Below are 20,508 nucleotides of genomic sequence, written 5' to 3'. Positions count from 1 at the left end.
TCATTCTCTAATCAGATCTTTTCATGTTGTCTGTTTTGGTTGATGGCACCACTCTGCCATGCCCCCCATTCAATCATCATGTCCTAGGGATTTTTCCTCTCAAACCCATTCTCCTCTTTCCATCCTAACTACCTGCCCTATTACCTATCCATCCGCTTCTCTCTTTCCCAGCTACCTACTTGTTTATCCCAGTGTATTTCAAGGTTATCACAACAGTTTCTTAATTATTTTTCCCATCCTTAGTTTTTTTCTCCTCAAATCCATTCTTCACAGAGCTGTTGTATTTATATATGTAAGTAATGAGTCTGACCATGTGAGCTTTCTTGTTTAAAATTTTCCCAAAGTTCCTGAACAAGGCATATATGTCCTTTTGTGATCTAGCCCCTGTCCTCTTCTCTAGCCTTTTTGTACTACTCCTTTACTGATAAGTGTAAGCAACATTAAAATGTATGACAGTCCCCAGAAGCACAACTGTTTCCCATCTTTGTGCCTTTTCTCATGCTGTCCCACCTGCTTGAAGTACCACTGCCTCTCCCTTGATTAACTCCTTTTTAAGACTCATTTTGGGTACTACCTCAGATGCCTTCTTGGGTTTACCTCTCACCCCTAAACAAGACTGCATGCTCCAATAATAACTGTACATAACTCCAGTGTAATTTGCACCTTTGTTCATGATTATGCTTATGTGAATATCTCTTCCATTACACTAAAGAACTCCTTGAAACAAAGACTGGGTCATCATCATCTTTTCCCTGCTAGTGTCAAATAGAGTGCTTGTCACATGCAAATATGACTCCTTTGTTTTACAGAACAGGAAATTGAGACCCGGAGTTTACAACTCCCTAAAATGATTAATTCAAAATGAAAGTACCTTGATTTTTTTTTTTTAAACTTAGTTGGAAGGGAATTGAATAGGGCGTAGAATAAATACATTGTAAATAAACACAAATAAATAAATAATATTGGTGTCATAAGAAACAGCACTTCTTATCCAAGTGAAATATAATCGGATAAGCAAATAATATCCATAGAATATTGATTAGGTGAGACATTGGAGGGGCTTGATTTTCCCAACCAAATGGTGACGGTTTCTAACATTCTGAAGCACTGTAACCAAATAGCAGATATTTAAAAATTATTCCGAAAAAAAATGCTGACTCATTTTAAGTTGTAGTGTTTGTTGGATATTTTCTTAAAATCATTGAATACTCTCTTAATACCCCAGATGCTGACTAAGAGTGAAATTCCATTCATAGGGCACCTGGCTGGCTCAGTCAACAGAGCATGCGACTCTTGATCTTGAAGTTGTGAGTTTGAACCCTGTGTCCAGTGTAGAGATTACTTAAGCAAAACTTAAAAAAATAAATTTTATTGGGGTGCCTAGGTGGCTCAGTTCATTGAGCATCAGACTCTTGATTTTGGCTCAAGTCATGATCTCATAGTTGGTGAGTTCGAGCCCTGTGTCAGGCTCTGTGCTGACAGCATGGAGCTTGCTTTAGATTCTCTCTCTCTCTTTCTCTCTCTTTCTCTCTCTCTCTCTCTCTTCCCCTCCCCTGCTCCCTCTCTCTCTCTCAAAATAAGTATTTAAAAAATAAAAAATATATTTCAGTAATTCATTTCCAACTGATCTATGAATATTTAAAGAATGCTTCCAGCTTTCTTACCTGTTTATTATTCCTCTCTCCCCTTCTTTGTCCTCCTAATTATCAATAAATTTTACTCCCTCAACTATGTTGAGGGCACTGGGCCAACTGCTGTTTTATCTGTTACAGGGAAGAGACTCTTTTGGCTTGAGTTTTTTTGGCTTGAGTTTTTTTCTGATGGCCTAATGTACATTGCTACTACAAAGTGTCGATGGAAATAATTATTTTAACAGTGTGACACAGGCTGTTTTGCTTAGAAATGTCCTAATTTCCTGTTCAGGTTATCCAGAGGTCAGGTAGGGATTTCTTTTTGCACTCTATAATACAGATTCGCATCATGCAAACATTGTAGCACTTAGATCACAATCTGTTTAATTCCATTGGCTGCATTCATGTTCCCAAAAAGATGAGTCCTCCTCCTGCTGTTTGTATTTAGTTTCTCTTTTCATATTTAAATTCTGTAACCTGTAGTTAAGGTGTGATGCCTGTAGGTCTTTACCAATAGATGTTTTTTAGCTAAGTTTCATCTTAAAGTTTGTCTGTTGGCCATTTTGAAGTTCATGTGGACACCTGCATTCGTCCGAATGTCACAGGGTTGTCACTGTTACCCTGTCCCAGAAATCTTTTACTAATTAAGCACTCAGGCAAGCATCAGGCCCCAAAGTAAGCCATGGCTACCTGCTGTGTACTTCTACCTTAGTGAACCAGCTTCAGGGCAGTTTGATAACTGCCCTTTTTTTCAAATTTAGTTATGCCTCGAGGCTGTGGAAAAACTGAATTTATCTGTTGAAACTAAGCAGCAAGTGTTCTGACATGTTTATTGACCAAACTATTACACTTGGCAAAAGGTAATTACATATACAATCAGGTTTGGAAGTAACTGGATAATTAAGGGTTAATAAATTGGCTAGCATAAAAGAAATGCCTTTCAGATTCTACAAAAGTAAACTAAATAAATACTTTCTTAAATTGTTTGAATAAAGATTACAAAATCTTTATTTTTAAGATTTGAAAGAGAGAGACAAATGAGGATACAAGCCCCCTTAAATACAAATACTCACCAAGATAGTGTAATATTTGTCTTAAATGGAGACCACGAAGATTCTTATATTCTGTATTTCCATCATTCATAGTAGTCTAGCTAACTCTGCATTCCTGTGGGAATCCATGGCAAAATGGTAAATCATCTGTATTTATATTCTAAGACATAAAACTGAGACCTCATCTCTAGAAAGCAGAACAAATGAGATACACATCTGAAATTCAGCTCCCCATTTCACCAAAGTGAAGTCTGGTTATGCAGTGACTGGAACTGGGTCTCCACTTTTGTCCCTGCCTACTAAGGAATTACTGTAGAAACTATTCCCCTTTTCCTCCTAAAGTGGTTGGGATTTCATGGTCTTGGTTTGTTTTATTAATTTCAAATGGCCTGAGTTCCATTTTATTTTATTTTATTTTATTTTATTTTATTTTATTGTATAGATTTTTTTTAAGTTTATTTATTTTTAAGAGACAGCGTGTGTGCAGGCAGATGCATGCATGCAAGCAGAGGAGAGGCAGAGAAGGGGGACAGAGAATCCCAAGCACACTCCATGCTGTCAGTGCAAAGCCGGTTGCAGGACTCAATCCCACAAACCATGAGATCATGACCTGAGCCGAAATCATCAAGAGTCAGATGCTCAACTGACTGAGCCATGCAGGCACCCCTTTTTAAAGTTTATTTATTTTTGTCATTTTAAAGAATAGAATGACAACATGACTCTAGGGGCTGAAGTATCTGGTTTTAATTTTAGTTTAACTTTGCTTTTTCAAAAGCTAAAAGTCAGTATTTGTAACTAATGGCAAATTATAAATAATACACATTACTTGACTTCTTAAAGTTTTAGAGTAAAACGTATATGACTAATTTTTTGAGAGAGAGAGCAAGAGGGTACAAGTGAGTGAGGGGCAGAAAGAGAGAATCCCACAAGGGGCAGTCTCATGAGCAGCAGAGAGAGAGAGAGAGAGAAGCAGAGCTCACCCAGAGTAGGGCTCATGCTCACCTAAAGTGGGGCTTGAACTCACGTGAAGCGGGCCTCAAACTCATGAACCGTGAGATCGTGACCTGAGCTGAAGTCAGATGCTTAAAGACTGAGCCACTAGAGACCCTATGACTAATTTTATTGAAGACTAAATGAGTCCATCTATTAGATTCTCCCAAGTTTTCATTTGTCTTATTTTACTTTTTATGTATGTGTGTGTGTGTATTTTGAGAGAGCGAGCAGGGGAGGGGCAGGGAGAGAGAGACTCCCAAGGGGGTCCACGCTGTCAGTACAGAGTCTGACATGGGGCTCAGTCCCACAAACTGTGAGATTGTGACCTGAGCCTAAACCAGGAGCCTGACACTTAACTGACTGAGCCAACCCAGACGCCCCCACATTTGCCTTATTTTATTTTATTTTTTTTTAATTTTTTTTTTCAACGTTTATTTATTTTTGGGACAGAGAGAGACAGAGCATGAACGGGGGAGGGGCAGAGAGAGAGGGAGACGCAGAATGGGAAACAGGCTCCAGGCTCCGAGCCATCAGCCCAGAGCCTGACGCGGGGCTCGAACGCCTTATTTTAAATCATAACTGTAGGGAGGAGCGGAGAGGAATATCCACTCAGATTCACAAAATTTTTAAAAAGTGGTTATTCCCTCTTCCTTTTTCTTCTTACATTTGCACTTTTAAAAAATGTTTTATTTATTTATTTTGGGAGAGAGAGAGCATTGCATGAGCAGGGGGAGGGGCAGAGAGAGAGGAGAGAGAGAATCCTGAGCAGGCTCCTCACTGATACAGCATGAGATCATGACCCTGAGATCATGACCTGAGTTGAAAGCTCAACTGACTGAACCACCAGGTGTCCCTACCTGCGGTAGCACTTTAAAGAGCACATAATGAAGCTCCAGCCTTGTCTAGCTTCCTTCATTCAAGCAAGTACTGTATCCTGGAGTATAGACACTTCGGCATGCAGTCTTTCTTCGTTGGTTAATCCATATTGTCTTCCTTTGTTGCTTTAATTCTTACATAGTCAGTTTATGCAATCAGATCTTATTTCTCCATAGCTTCAAGGAAGCAAAATGACTTACAGAGAGAATTGAAAGTCTAGTGAACACCTCTTATTATGAGTTTCATGGTTTGATTTTCTGAGTATTAGAAGTGAGAGCTTTATTGGTGAAGTCATTACGTAAACTACCTGTTACATAAGTGTGGCAGCTGATATAATGAATCTGGACAGAAAATTAAAGGTATGACTTGGGAATGTTTATTTAACATGCTCAATGGTGGTATCACTGGTTTACAAAAGGTAATCTCAGGAGCAGAACTTTGGTTGTGAAATATTTTTAGTTCATTTTTAGTGCATTTAGGACAAATTAAATCAGTCAATAAATAGGTTAGCTTTCAGAATAATTGTAAGATTATCAAAAATTCAGAGATTATTAATAGTTCACATTAAAGTAGATATCATAGCCATCTTATTAGTATATCAGAAGTGAGTTCACTGTAGACTCACAAAATTCTGTGTCAAAAGGTAACCTATGTAGTTTATCTCATTATACATTTACTTGGTGCCTACTGTATACCAGGTATGGGGCCAGATATGAAGATAAGCAACACAAACTGCCAGTTTTGAGGCACTTACAAAGTACACTATTAGGAGGAAGTAAAGGCAATATTACTTCTCTAGCGGGTCAGCAGATGCATCAATCTACTGTGAAAAATTCCATGATAGAGATGTGGCAGGTGCTCTGAGGACACGAAAGAGGAACAGAAAACCATCCCAAAATGTTCTGGGGAGGCTTCTTAAGAGAGGCAAGATTTAAATTTTAAGAGATTGAAATGTTATGGAATAAAGAGTTACATGGGTGGCAAAGAAGGGGAAGGGGACTCCACACAGAGAAGAAAATGAGCAATGTCTTGGGGGTCATCATGGTTTTAAGGGAACTATTAGGAGTTCCTTGTATAGGAGTTTAAATTACAAGGCAGGAGAGGAAGCCAAAAGGTTGACCTTGTAGGGGCCAAGGGTAGGCCAACCCAAGATGAGCCACTTTGGCATGAACACTATTTTGCATTAAAATCAATTTAAACCCAGCAGATACAGGAAAACCTCCTTACCTCCCCCTCAACTGCCAGTTTGTACCAGGAAGAGTGCTGTTAACAGCGATTCCCTTTCACCTAAGATACTTCTCTGCATAATAGGGCAACCTTTGTTTTCCAGACATCTCCTTTCACCTTCCTGCTAATGGTCCTTCTTCCCTTTGTATCCTCAGACCCTTCAGCTGTCTCTAGCTCATTTAAGGTTCATATTTGCTCATTGTCTTTGAAATTTGCATGCCTGTGTAGATTCTCCATAGATTAGCTATTTAATTTTCTCCACTTAATCTGTCTCATGTCAATTTGATTCTTAGTCCAGTTAGACCAAGATTCTTCCTCCTCACCAACCTGGAGTAGGTAGGTGCAAGATCACCTTGCATGTCATATTAAACAACCTGAACTTTATCTTGAAAAAGTTGGGAAGCCATTGATGGTTTTAAGCAAGTGAATGGTGTGATCACATTTGTATTTTAGCTGGATCTCTCTGGAAGCAGTGTGGAGATTGATAGATCTGCATTATTAGAAGGGATAGCCAAGACCAAAGTCCCCAGGGTAGAGATTATGATATCTGAACTAGGATAGCAGTAGTAGTAGGGATGGAAAGTAGGAAGCAAGTGAATTCAAGAAATATTTAGGAGGTTAAATTGGCATGATTTGGTAATAAGTTAGATTCTGGAGTTGTAAAAGAGAGGAGTCAAAGCAGACCGTATGCACATTTCTGGTTTGGGTAATTAGGTAAGTTCTGTTGTTCACTGTGTAACCCACCTTTCAATATCAGGAAGCGGAACTAGGTATTCTCACGACCAAAGAAAAACAAGCCAAGTATATATGTAAAGGTATTATAAAAATCAAAGTCATACTCAACTATTTCAGGTAAATGTACCTGAGGAAACTATTTGAAATTTTCTTTCCTGTTTTGGAAAATATAGGGATTTTGCTTTTCAGAAATAGAGGCTAGAAAAATTCTTGATAATGATTTCATTAACATCTTTCTGCATTTATAAATAAATTCAAGGAAACTTTAGTTAAATACCTATTGTTATTTGGGTTTAAATATGTAGTATACATAATTTAAACCCCAATTGCCAAAGGATTATTTTAAAACTCAACCATATCAGAAATTAATGTCTTTTTCTTTTTTTAATTTTTGTTAGCATTTATTTTTGAGAGAGAGAGACAGAGTGCAAGCAGGGGAGGGGCAGAGAGAGAGAGGGAGACACAGAATTGAAGCAGGCTCCAGGCTCTGAGCTGTCAGCACAGAGCTGGATGCAGGGCTTGAACTCACCAAACCGCAAGATCATGACCTGAGCTGAAGTCGGACGCTTAGCCAACTGAGCCACCCAGGTGCCCCTCAGGTGTTAATTTCTTATATTACTAAATGGAGAGTTGAAAGATCCTCTTAAAAGTTTATGAAACAAGTTCTACTCCCAGGTATATACCCAAGAAAAATGAAAACATATATCCACACAAAAACTTGTATATGAACATTCACAGGAGTATCATTCATAATAGCTGAAAAATGGAAATAACCTAATGTCCATTAACTGATGAATGGATAAACAAAGCTGGTACCATACAATAGAATATTATTTGACAATAAAAAGGAATGAAGTACTGACACATGCTACAATGTGGATGAACCTTGAAGACATTATGCTAAGTGACAGAAGCTCCTTACAGAAGACCACATGTTATATGACCCCTGTTTGGAGAGTGACTGCTAATGGCATGGAAATTCTTTTGGATGAGAGAAATGTTCTGAAATTGATTGAGATGGCTGCACAACTCTGTGAGTATATTAAAAACCATTGATTTGTAGACTTTATTTTTTCTAATGCTTATTTTTATTATTAAGAGAGAGAGAAAGACAGGCAGAGTGCAAGCAGGAGAGAAGCAGAGAGAGGGAGACACAGAATCTGAAGCAGGCTCCAGGCTCCGAGCTGTAAGCACAGTGCCCAACGTGGGGCTCAAACCCACGAGCTGTGAGATCATGACCTGAGCTGAAGTCAGACACTTACCCGATTGAGCAACCCAGGCGCCTCTGATTTGTACCCTTTAAATGGATGAATTGTATTGTATGTGAAATATATCTCAAAGCTGTCTTAAAACATTTTTAAGGTGACAGGGGCGCCTGGGTGGCTCAGTCAGTTAAGCGGCCGACTTCGGCTCAGGCATGATCTCACAGTCCGTGAGTTCGAGCCCCGCGTCGGGCTCTGTGCTGACAGCTCAGAGCCTGGAGCCTGTTTCAGACTCTGTGACTCCCTCTCTCTGACCCTCCCCTGTTCATGCTCTGTCTCTCCCTGTCTCAAAAATAAATAAAACGTTAAAAAAAAAAATTAAAAAAAAACATCTTTAAGGTGACATAGCAAGAAGTTTAATTATATTTTATATTTTTATAATATATATTTTTATATATTATTTATAAAAAATTATATATATTTTATAAAGTTATAAAAGCAAAATATGGAGAAAAATTGTGCCAGCTACCAAAAATAGGAAGGTTGTATAATTAAGGTAAACCATCATATGTGATAGCTGCAAGCTGATAAATCAAAAATTAGAGGGGTACCTGAATGGCTCAGTCCGTTAAGTGTCCAACTCTTGATAGCGACTCGCTGTGATCTCGCTGTCGTGAGATTGAGCCCTGCATTGGGCTCCGTGTTGAGCAGAGCCTGCTTGAGATGCATTCTCTCTCTCTCCCTCTCTCTCTCTCTCTCTCTCTCTCCCTCCCTTCCCCCTGCTTGTTCGTGTTCTCTCTCTCTCTCAAAATAAATAAACTTTTAAAAAACTAGAAAAATAAGCATAGAGACACTGAAGTAATCACCATAATTAAAAACAGAAGTCATTAAACGTTGATTGCTTCTGAGAATGGGAAGGGTAGGGCAGTGGACTATCATTTTTTATGATAGGCTTTGTTTTTTTAATATTTATTTTTTTTTTTTTACATTTATTTATTTTTGAGATGCAGAGAGAACAGAAGTAGGGAGGGGCACAGAGAGAAGGGACAGAATCCAAAGCAGGCTCCATGCTGTGAGCTGTCAGCACAGAGCCTGACGTGGGGCTCGAACTCACAAACTGTGAGATCATAACCTGAGCCGAAGTCGGACACTTAACCAACTGAGCCACCCAGGTGCCCCTATGATAGGCTTTATTTGATTATTAACCATTTATTACTTGGTAAAATTAGTTTTAATAAAGAAATTAAACACATAAAACCACACATAGCATGTATTTGTATGCCATTTTAGCTATGATAGTGACCAAACAATTAAAGCAAATGTGGATATGTACAAATCTGATTACATAAATCCCATTTTTTTGCCTCTTCTCCCAAATTCTGAACCCACCCAATTAGTTTATCTCTGACTACTATATAGCTTACCATCAAAAATACTTTGAAGGGCGCCTGGGTGGCTCAGTCAGTCGAGCGTCCTGCTTTGGTCTGATCTTACCATTTGTGGGTTCGGGCCCCGCATCGGGCTCTGTGCTGACAGCTCAAGGCCTGGAGCCCTCTTCGGATTCTGTATCTCCCTCTCTCTCTGCCCCTCCCCTGTTCACGCTCTGTCTCTCAATAATAAATAAACGTTAAAAAAATTTTTTTTAAATACCTTGAGAACATTCTTCTTCTGTGTGCAGTTCATCTGAGTGAAATAACCTGAAGAGATCAGTGCTTTTAAAAGGTTTCTGCAGAGGGCCGTGCCCAGAGCTTGCTCTTGGTCCTACGTAGGTGGGCGTGGAAAGGCTGACTCAGAACAGGTTTGGCACATGGGACATTTGAAGAGGGCAGGCGTGGGTTAGGGGTCAGGTGTATCAGCGTGAGGCAGCATAAGGACAATTAACCCCTGAAGGCAAAAAGTGATGTGGATGGAAGCACTATACTGCTTCTTTACAGTTTTTGCCTAGGTACTTTCTGGCTGCTACTTAAATTTCTCTTCTGTGCTTCATATGGAATTCTCCAAATGTGGTGTTTTCAGGTAGCTGGAAAGGGGTAGAGCTAAGAGCTTTAAAAATCATACTAAGCTCATCATTTGATTTTAACGTTTTTATTTATTTTTGGGACAGAGAGAGACAGAGCATGAACGGGGGAGGGGCAGAGAGAGAGGGAGACACAGAATCGGAAACAGGCTCCAGGCTCTGAGCCATCAGCCCAGAGCCTGACTCGGGGCTCGAACTCACGGACCGCGAGATCGTGACCTGGCTGAAGTCGGACGCTTAACCGACTGCGCCACCCAGGCACCCCTCATCATTTGATTTTAATATCTGTTTGGAAAAAGGAGACTTGTATTTCCCCCCATTGGGTTAATTTAGTAAGATCCATTTTTCTTGAATCCCCAGTGACTACTTGTTCATATTTCTTTGTTAAAGCTGTATTATGGTTTAGGATTTTTGTTGTTGTTTAAATCTCCAAAGCGCTCTAGGAACCCTTGCATTGGCTTTGTGTTTTGGAGGCAAAGGAAAAATGATCTTCTGCTTTACTTTTGGAATCTGCAGAGCAACTCTGAGATCCCAGGTGGAATTGGTGTTTGGAAAAGGGAATTTGGGGGACTAAGGTTGACCCTGAGCCCCCAGGTCACTGTTCACATTTACAAAAGCAAACCTGGTATCCCCAATTGCTTTTCTCTTGAGGTTGGCTTAACTTTATTTATCTTCTGTCTTGGGTCACTGCCCCTGAGGTGCTTCAAAAGCAAAACCCAAAAGACTCAAAACAAAGAAAGTTAAACCAGATTCAAGGAAAAAATGACCTGGCAATCTGGGTTCACTTTTACAAAGACAGAAAGTCACTTCAATAGTTCCATAGAATGGTTTTAAGTTGGCCTAGATCCATTGTGTCAGTTGCATAAAGTGGTCTCAACAGGTCCAAGACCCCAAGTTTCTTGGGGGGTAGACCAGGAGTGAGACAGGATAAGAAACTGTCAGCAAGCCGAATGCTTTGACACACATGAATTCTTCAGTGATTCTGAAGCGATTCAACTATTTTGAGCATATAAATGGGACCACCCATGCAACCATTTCTTTCCTTAAGGCTGAATCTTATTGTTTGCTGGACACACACAAGGAATGCTGAGGAAGTGAAACTTACAACTCACTTACAGATATTGGCATAAATCTACTTTATGTTATCAGATTAGTTATGAAGGGTATTTTTGAATCCTTGGTGAAAAAAGAAGTTAGGATACTAATTTCAGGTAATCTTATAAATCATGATGAGATAGAACTGAGGCATATTATTTTGCTATTCATTTTTGTATGATCCATACTTTGCTTACTTCCCAAAAGGATTTAAGGTAGAATTACTTTACTTGACTATTGGAACAAACCCATTTATAGAACTTAATACCAATTTTCATTATAATATACCTGACTTTATCCTTTAATAAGTAATTGTAAAATTGCTTTTGAATAATCTAGGGAAGATTTTTGTTTTTGTTCATGTTTGATCTACATCTTTGAATTTCAGGTATATATGTTAATTAATAAATTCACCTGTCAAAGCTGTGTCTTACTGTTTATTTACAAGACTGAGAGAGATTTTGTGTAATTAATAACAAATGTATTGTTTGTGTACTGCCATCTGAAGGGAGCAAAGCTTAAGGTAGAGAATTGAGGTTTTCCATAATTTAGGTTTTAATATTAAGGATATAGTGCATCCTGTGAAACCTGACCAGATGTGAGAGGTAGACCCCAAGGCTATGACTGTGTAGAGTGAAGGTGAGTGTCAGTGATTTTTTTTCTGGCACCACTCCAGTTTCTTCATCCCTTCCTATCACACTGTGGCTCCAGAGCAGTTGTGTTCTTTTTAAACCACTCCAAAAACCAGGGAACATGCCTTTTGGTCAAAGCAGGCATGGGTAGCAGCCTATAAAAATGGGCTCATGCCATAACTGCCTGGCATAAGGTTAGGTAGGACCCAAGAATAATGTCCTAGCTTTGTGTCATATCTTTTGCTTCAGTGGATCTGTACTTTAAAAAGTGGGATTATATCAAACTAAAACGCTTTTGCAGAGCAAAGGAGACTGTCAACAAAACAAAAAGACAACCTAGCGAATGGGAGAAGATATTTGCAAATCATACATTTGATAAAGGGTTAATATCCAAAATATGTAAAAAACGTGCACAACTTAGTGTGGCAACTTAGTGTGGGTGTGAAAGTGTGTGTGTGTGTGTGTGTGTGTGTGTGTGTGTACACACACTAAACAATCCAGTTAAAAATTGGGCAAAGGATTTGAATAGACATTTTTCCAAAGAAGATCTACAGATAGCCAATGGGCACATGAAAAAGTGCTCAACATCACTAATCATCAGGGAAATGCAAATTAAAACCACTATGAGATGTAACCTCACACCTATGAGAATAGCTGTTCTCAAAAAGACAAAAATAACAAGTGTTGGCAAGGATGTGAAGAAAAGGGAACCCTTGTGCACTGTTGGTAGGAATATAAAGTGGTGCAGCCACCATGGACAGCAGTGTGGAGGTTCCTCAAAAAATTAAAAATAGAACTGTCATAAAATCCAGCAATTCCACTTCTGGGTATTTATCCAAGGAAACAAAAACACCAATTTGAAGAGCTGTATACACCCAGTATGTTCATTGTGGCATAATTTATAGTTGCCAAGATAATGGAAGCAACCTAAGTATCCATCAACAGTATCCATCAACAGATAAATGGATAAAGAAGCTGTGGTATATATATATATATAATATACATATATATAATATATGTGTATATATATAATATATGTGTATATATATAATATACATATATATAATATATGTGTGTGTGTATATATATATAATATACATATATATATAATATATGTGTGTGTGTGTGTGTGTGTGTGTGTATATATATATATATATATATAATGGAAAATTGCTCGGCCATAAAAAATAATGAAATCTTACTATTTGTGATAACATAAATGGACCTAGAGAGTATTATGCTGAATGAACTAAGTCAGAGAAAGACAAATACTGTATGATTTCACTGTGGAATCTAAAAAACCAAATGAGCAAAGAAAACAGACATAGACTCATAGGTACAGGAAATCAATTGGTGGTTACCAGAGTGGGGAGTGATTGGGGGGGGTTGGCACACTAAGTAAAAGGGATTACTTAGTTGTACAGACTTCCAGTTGTAAAATAAATAAATGATGGGAATGTGATGTACAGCATAGGATATATAGTCAGTAATATTGTAATAACTTTGTATGGTGACAGATGGTAACTAGACTTACCTTGGGGATCATTTTGTGATGTATAAAAATAACAAATCACTACAATGTATACCTGAAACCAATAGGATATTGTATATCAATTATACTTCAATTTAAAAAAGTGAAACAGGACCTTGTAATAGTTAGGGATGAAGGACACTGATAGACCATTCAGAAATATTAGTGCTTTCTCTAGGAAGATGATTTAACTCTACTAACATTAGACCCAATTCTTTACTTTGAGGGAAACTATTTTCTTTACCAATGCCCCAGGGAAAGACTGGGAGCAGTGGAGGGAAGTCAGTTGACTGCATTCACTCACCCTAGTTTGTCCACAGACCAACGTTGACCTTTTTCAGGAAGCTGTGAGCATCAGCCAGAGAAGTCTGTAGGGTGTTCAAATTTTATACTTTGAGAAGCCTAAGGAAAAAGCTCCCAGGTAAACTTGGAATAGTCTGGCATCATCAATTAAGTAATAAGTAATATGTTCGTTACCTCTTGAATATCTCTTGAGTGGTTACACTCTGTTGGACACACTATGAGTTTGGCTGCCTAGCTTTATGAAGTTTGTTTCTATTTACTTATTAAATGCAATATTCTGCTTTTGAAAAATCCTTACACACATGGAAATGAGAAATCAGAATATGGGATCAGTGTGCTTCCTGGCCCCGTATTTCCTCTGCACTCATGTGTATGCGTCCTTCGGGGCACAGACACAGAATGGTACTGGAGTCTATAGCCACTGGGTTTGTTGGCTGAGAATAATGAGCAACCAATCACTTGCTCCTAAGAAATCAGTAGCTTCTATCTTCATGCTAAATTCATTGGAACTTACCTGTATGTTAACTAGGTGGACTTTCAATGAAAATTTGAGGGGCGCCTGGGTGGCTCAGTCAGTCAAGCATGAGACTTCAGCTCAGTGATGATCTCGCGGGTTCAGTGAGTTCGAGCCCCGCGTTAGGCTATGTGCTGACAGCTCAGAGCCTGGAGCCTGCTTCATATTCTATGTCTCCCTGCCCTTCTGTTTCCCTCTCTCTCTGTCTCTCAAAAACAAACATTAAAAAGAAAAAGGTGGGCAGTCAATATTTGTTGAATGAATAAATGAATCTTACCTAGATTCTTGGCCTTTTATCCACATTGGTAATATATTACTTAACCATGAATGTGCAGACTTACGCAGATTTCCTTAGATATCTACAAGTTAATGATGCACGGTGAGTATTTCTATAAAGTATTAGTATAAATTTGAAAGTATGTAGATTAGACTTGTCTGCATGGAGGCAGGCAGGTTAAATTTTATGGTGCCTGTTATTTCTAGTGATAAGAGACTTGCATATGAATATCTGAAAATTGTGAAATTTTAAGCATTTGTGAAATTTGTGAAAATTGTAAGCATAGTATTTCTTTATCTGTTTTTGTGCTGTTTTGTAAAAGAGTCAATTCTGTATTCACAGCTGGAGTTGGTGTAGGTTTTAAATTCATTAAGTGGACTCCTCCTTTCCCACCTGGGGGTAGATCAGCCCAAGAGAAAAAGAGACTTATTTTAAGGCTTCTTCCTCTTCCAAATCCCAAAGGTCATGTTGCTAATGCCTTCTGGAAAGAAAGGGAGATTACAGCCAGTATATTAAGTGGTTACTTTCTGCTGACTGTGCGCATGCCCACACACACTTGTGCAAACATACTTATACCTAAAAGAAGAATCCTTCAAAATGAGGCTTTTGTTAACAACTGTGTGAGGAGTATTTATTATTGAAATTTATTTTAATATATAAATAGGCAAACTTTATTTCTAACTCAGAGTTAATACGTGTCCATTGTGGGATGTTATGAAAATAAAGAAGACGACAACAGTTGCCCATAATCCTACCACACAAATAACAACCATTCTTAGCATTCAGTCAAATTTACTTCCAGTCTTTTTTGATGGGTTTTTATGTAATTTTAGTAGGAACGTTTAGTATAAGCATCTTAACAGATACTTATAATTTTGTGTGAACATCAATTTTAATAACTACATGATATTCATCTTACAGATAGATACACCTTACTACTTAACCATTCTCTTAATATTGAGATTTGGACTGTTTTCAGGTGTTTTTTTCCCCTTCAGCTTTTTGATAACACAAATAACATTTTTGAGATTAATTTCATTGTTCTCTACCTTTATTACTGTTTCCTGAGGTTCGATTCCTAGAAGTAGGATTACTGAATCAAAAAGAACAACCATTTCTATAAAGTTCTTAACCAGGTATTACAAAATCACATTCCAGAGATGTTATACCAGTTTTCATTTTCACCGTGGGTGTGTGTGAAAATAACTTTTCCCTCCTTTCACAAGGAGGGAAAACTGTACTTGTTGCCAAGCAAGAGTCAAAAATTACACAGAAGTTTAAATAAATTTAAACTTTAAATAACTTCTCTCTCTCAGACAATATATTCTTTTAACATTGTTTCGGTGTAGATCCTGTACCCATGTTTTAACTTTGGATGTAGCCTAGAATATTGTCCAAAGGAAAATAGAGTGGTTTTTATTTTATTAGTAATAGTTAATATTTTCATTATAGAATTTTCACCCTTTTTACAGGGAAGTCTCTATGTTAGATAAGAAAAGAGTCAAACAAGTCCATTACCTTCGTATAGAAGAGCTAGTTTCTTGTAACCTTTGTTTAGGTTTTAATCACCCCAGAAGTTTTATCCTTCTTAGGGCCCATGGGTTGGCTCACATGTCCTATGAGTAAATACAAATGCTTCCTTCAATTGGAAGCAAAACCAGTACACCCCTTACTTATAAAGTGAATTAAAAAACAAGAAGAAAGAATAATATAAAAACTGAAGGAAGGTAGTAAGTAAAGTATTTAGCTTTCTGAAACAATTCAAATGGGGATAGGAAGTTGGTTTTAAATGGCTTAAGGGAGATTAGGGTTTTAAAGTTGGATAAGGAGTTTGGTGCTTTGGTTTAGGCATGGCATTGCTTTTAAAAGATTACTTCCATATTTGACAACAATTCTCACTGGAGATTATAAAGCAAATAGTCAATTTTAAAACACTGTGGAATACAAGAGGGCTTCTTTTTGTTGTTGTTTGTTTATACAAAATGATTGCCTAGAGTTAACAGGCTGAGTCCTGAAGCCCACATTTCATAACACTACTGAGGATCTGTCACCAGGGAGAATTCAGCAGAGGTTGTTTAATGCACTTAATTGAGATTATCTGAGCTTTTGGTTTAAATTACTTTGGGAAAAGTCTAGGTACAAACGGCTTCTTTGAAAGGTAAACATACTTAACCTCTAAGAAAAAAGGTTCAATTTAAGTTCTTTGAAATTCTTCAAACAGGTAGTAGCACCAACCCTTACTAATTAAATGAGTATAAACTGAATAATGTGTAAAGATTAAATCTCCATACATCAGTACAAGTGTTAATATAATTCTATGAACAGTGTGTTTATTATTGTACACTTGTTTGAAAATGCAGTCAGGTACCGTATTAGAAAATCATCCCCTGCCAATTTAGGAATTTCAAAAGTAAAAAGATAGTACATGCTATTTTGGTTATAAAGTATAGTTAATGATAAAGTTTAAAAATTGAATTCCTTATTCTGTTCCACCTAGGAAGGAGGGCACATTAAGATCAAGGATCAAGAATGACATATACTTTATGTATTAGCTGTGGATAAATACTCAAAAGTTGGTTTAACATTTTTGCCCTGTCTTCCTCAGCTCCTTGACCTGTTTATGGTTTGGGATTGGTCTACTTATCTAGCTGATTATGGACAGCCTGCTTCTAAGTACCTTCGGGTGAATCCAAACACAGCTCTTACTCTTTTGGAGAAGTGAGTATATTCTGAAAACATTTTTGCATAACATTTTAGCATTTTGTGATTTAGTGATGATTGAAGAACTAGAGATTTTCAACAAAAGAGAAATGTCTAAATGGAGCTTAAAAGCTCAGTCCATTTTAATGGCCAAAACATAAGCCTCTTTCTTTCTTGGTGCAGTGTTGGTGTAGTTTTTATATGAGATTGCTGTTTACGTTCATGTGAACAAAAATTTTCCTATTGCATCCTCAATAGCAGGCTTAATTGGCCTTAGGAATATGTTTACTGGAGATGAGTGAGAATTGGAACTTTTTTTTTTAATGGCATAACACAGAAAGGTGTTTTGTAAAATGTGACTAGCAATTGGCATGTTTGCTGTCGATATCCTACCATGATGGACTTGCATTCTTTGTGCAGATAGAGAAGTATGTGATAAAAAAATAAATAAATAGAAAAAATAAAATAGTAAGAACTGAAGTAACAGGACATTTGCTGGTGCATCTTGTCCAATTAAAAATGACAGAAGTTTAGGGGTTACTTTTCCCTCACTATGTGACAGATTTTCCTTTCGCTTAACCATATTTCATTTTAGGTATCAGTATGAAAAATATCTATTATTTTCCCACATTTCAAATGTCTGTGATGTATTTGATGTGAGAGGACAGAAAGAACTGTTCAAAATAAATGTAAATTTACCATATCATGAAACACTACTGAGGCCAAAAATAAATAAATAAATATTGCTTTAAATTTTCTAATGTTATTTTTCTTTCACCTTGTTTTGCTATGAATGTGATTTGCAGAGTCCATAGAGGGTATGTATTTTAGCATACTTTGTGGAATGATACTAGAAAATAGTATGATATTAGAAAATGTAACATACTTTAGATTTACATACTAATGCAAAAACACTACTTCATATAGAATGTAAAATGAAGCTGCTAATTTTTTGTGTGGTTGCTATCTCTGTATTTTTATTAGTACCTATTTTCTTTGAGGAATATTTTTCAAGCATAGGACTGGTGTGAGATAATTCAGAGCATGCCAAGATAATTTACTTATGACAGCATAGCTTTTAATTTCCTTTTACCAAGCCTCTCCATTCACATATATTCCTAGGATGAAGGATACTAGCAAAAAGAACAACATATTTGCTCAGTTCAGGAAGAATGATCGAGACAAACAGAAGTTGATAGAGACAGTCGTGAAACAGCTAAGAAGTTTGGTGAATGGTATGTCCCAGCACACCTAGACTTCGATTGCACTCAGTGACACCAAATCTGTGATTCAACATTGATCTCTAACAGGCACAGGTCATGATACAGTAATTTGGTTGCAGAATTAAAAAATGGAGTAGAAAAAAGACACTAATGAGAGATTAAACAAGAAACAATAAAAATATCATTTCTACGGATTTTTAAATAATTGGATACTATTTTATATGTGGAAAAGGTGACATTAATTTTTTTCACTTTTAGGGAAAAAAGGTAAAACATATAAATCAGGTCAAAAATTGTATATGAAATTGATTGTAAATACATTAGAAAAACCTTATATGCCTCTACATATAAGTATTTTTTTCTATTCAGACTTGAATGATTTTTCTGGGTTCTTTTCATCAGTATCCAGTTTTGGAATGCAATCATGTCTGATATGGGAGTATTTCACTGTCATTTTGTGACTGTTAACTTTTATTTTCATCTCAATATGATTTAAGTAGACTAAATTTTCCAGTTCTGCAGATTCGGCAGGGGGGTGGTATACAAATCTTTAAAGGTCCCTGAAATCAAACTTGATTTCTGTAAGAATATGAATTATTTGTTCTCCTTGGATGGTTTAATTTAATGGTTCTGAATATGAAGAAAAGGTTTGGATTTTCTTGAGATGCAGTGTTGCTGTTGAGCAGGGTTAATATTTCTAACTATATTGTTTGTAGCTGACCCCATTCTAGGATTTATTTGGTTTGGTTTGGTTCAAGTTAAAAGAGGGCAGGAACGAAGTGGGGTAAACTACTTGAGGTGCTGCTTGTGCTAGGGTAGATATGTTCCTACACACAGAAGTTGCCACAGGGCTCAATTTCCTTTCTTCAGTAGCAGATCTCAGTACCTGTCCGCGGTATGGAAACAAGCCAAACCAAATGAACTCTGGAAAATCTAAAATGAACGTACATTTTCTTCTGTGTAAATTACCACCATGGTCCTAATGATAATATCAGTCTGATCGCAACTTTCTTCTCATTGTATTTATGCTGAATATTTCTTTTCCATTTTCAGGATTTATGCCTGTAAGAAACTTATACTTAACTCTGTAAAATAAGTGTAAAGAATTATATGTACATTTCTTGATTTTGTGATGAAATATTAAAAATGTTGAGCAAGTTGAAAATGCATTGCTCTTGCATCTATTCAGAGCTTCCTGATTTAAAATAACTGCTTCCTTCAGAAAGACTGTTGTTATTCCCTAGTTATTGGAATGGGGAGTGTCACCAAAACAAAGATACAAGTATTTATTGACCGCCTAAACCCTAAAGTACTGCACATTAAAAAAAAAAAAAAAAAAAAAAACCTACATGGAGAACATGGTAATTCTTCAGGCACAATAAAATCTGGAAATTAGAAGAGAGCGGTGAACAGCTAGCTCTTTTTGAAGACTGTGGAATGTGGCTGCCCCTCGCGCGCCTTACCCAGCCCTGCAGGGCATTCGGGATGTCTCTCTCTGGCTTTCTTTGAGGCGTCCCCGGATCCGGAGAGACGCCGCCTTAGGACTGCTTGGAGTAGACCACCGTGGGTCCATGGCGGTGATGGTGTGGGGTTCCCTTTCTTCTATAATACATACAACATCCCGCCCCCTTCCCGCCAACCCGCGGGTGGCACTGTAGGGACCGGCACGAACCCTGGGGCATTTGGAGCCCTCGGACGGACCCACACAAAACGGAGAAGCAACCAGGTAGACTGACTGGGGTCGAGCGGGGTGGCCTCCGGAGTGGGAAGGAACGGTGAAACCGGCCCTTGAGACCCGTAGGGCGCCCGGAGATCTCTACCTCTGGTGGGACTAGGGTGTCTCCGTGAAGCTCTGGGCAGCAGTGACACACACGACCATGTTTTGAAGGGGTCCCGAAGTGGTAGGTCAGAAACCGGGGCGGTGTGGGGATGTCCGGGAATCTCGACCCCGGCTACCCCTTGTAGGTGCTTGCAATGCGAGGCATCTAAGACCCCGGTTTCCCTGGGAATTGAAACAGAGCAAAGGGGATAACCCTTTAACCTTGGAGTGCCGAAAGGGGAAGGGGTACCTGCAACCCCGAGGGTGGGGATGCCACAGAGCCCACGTTAGCGGAGAGCGCGGGGTTCGCCCACCCGCGGGGCTGCGGCGTACAGCCGGGCACTTCTGGCGCGAAATCGCAGGCCCCGCCCGAGGATCGGCGCGGGGCGCGGCCCCCAGCCCAGCCCGAGCGCCGCGGCGGCTGCCACTCCTTACTCCTCGTCCCTGGGTGAGCGTGCCGCTGCCCACCGCCTCCAATCACTACTCTGCTCGGAGGGCTTTAAATATGCATGGGCACGTCACGTTGTATGAGTCGGGACCGGTCCGTAGGGAGGGAGCCAATATCTATATAAATGTGGCCAGGGTGGGCCGGGAAGAGAGGGAGGTGGGGCGGGGGTCTACAGCCTCGGTGACCGCAGCCCAAGTTGGCGACACCGGTGAGTTGCTCCTCTCTCGGCTCTC

The 20,508-nt window shown here is 38.5% G+C and overlaps 1 protein-coding gene across 9 annotated transcripts in view; it reads left to right on the top strand.

The window, feature by feature from the left end:
• The window catches only part of EXOC6 (exocyst complex component 6), a 230,353-nt gene extending 211,180 nt beyond the window's left edge, over nt 1-19,173 (top strand). For all 9 annotated transcript variants that reach the window (XM_030334687.1, XM_030334688.2, XM_030334693.1 and 6 more), the window contains 2 exons: nt 16,691-16,803; nt 17,908-19,173. In XM_030334687.1, the coding sequence (XP_030190547.1) occupies nt 16,691-16,803; nt 17,908-18,040 (246 nt within the window). In that variant the 3' untranslated portion in view covers nt 18,041-19,173. The remainder of the gene's footprint in view (nt 1-16,690; nt 16,804-17,907) is intronic.
• The last annotated feature ends 1,335 nt before the right edge of the window (nt 19,174-20,508 follow it).

Source organism: Lynx canadensis, chromosome D2 (assembly GCF_007474595.2).
Source record: "Lynx canadensis isolate LIC74 chromosome D2, mLynCan4.pri.v2, whole genome shotgun sequence".
NCBI classification, from domain to species: Eukaryota; Metazoa; Chordata; class Mammalia; order Carnivora; family Felidae; genus Lynx; species Lynx canadensis.
The sequence above is the reverse complement of the archived record's forward strand: the minus strand, read 5'-3'. Positions and strand labels throughout refer to the sequence as shown.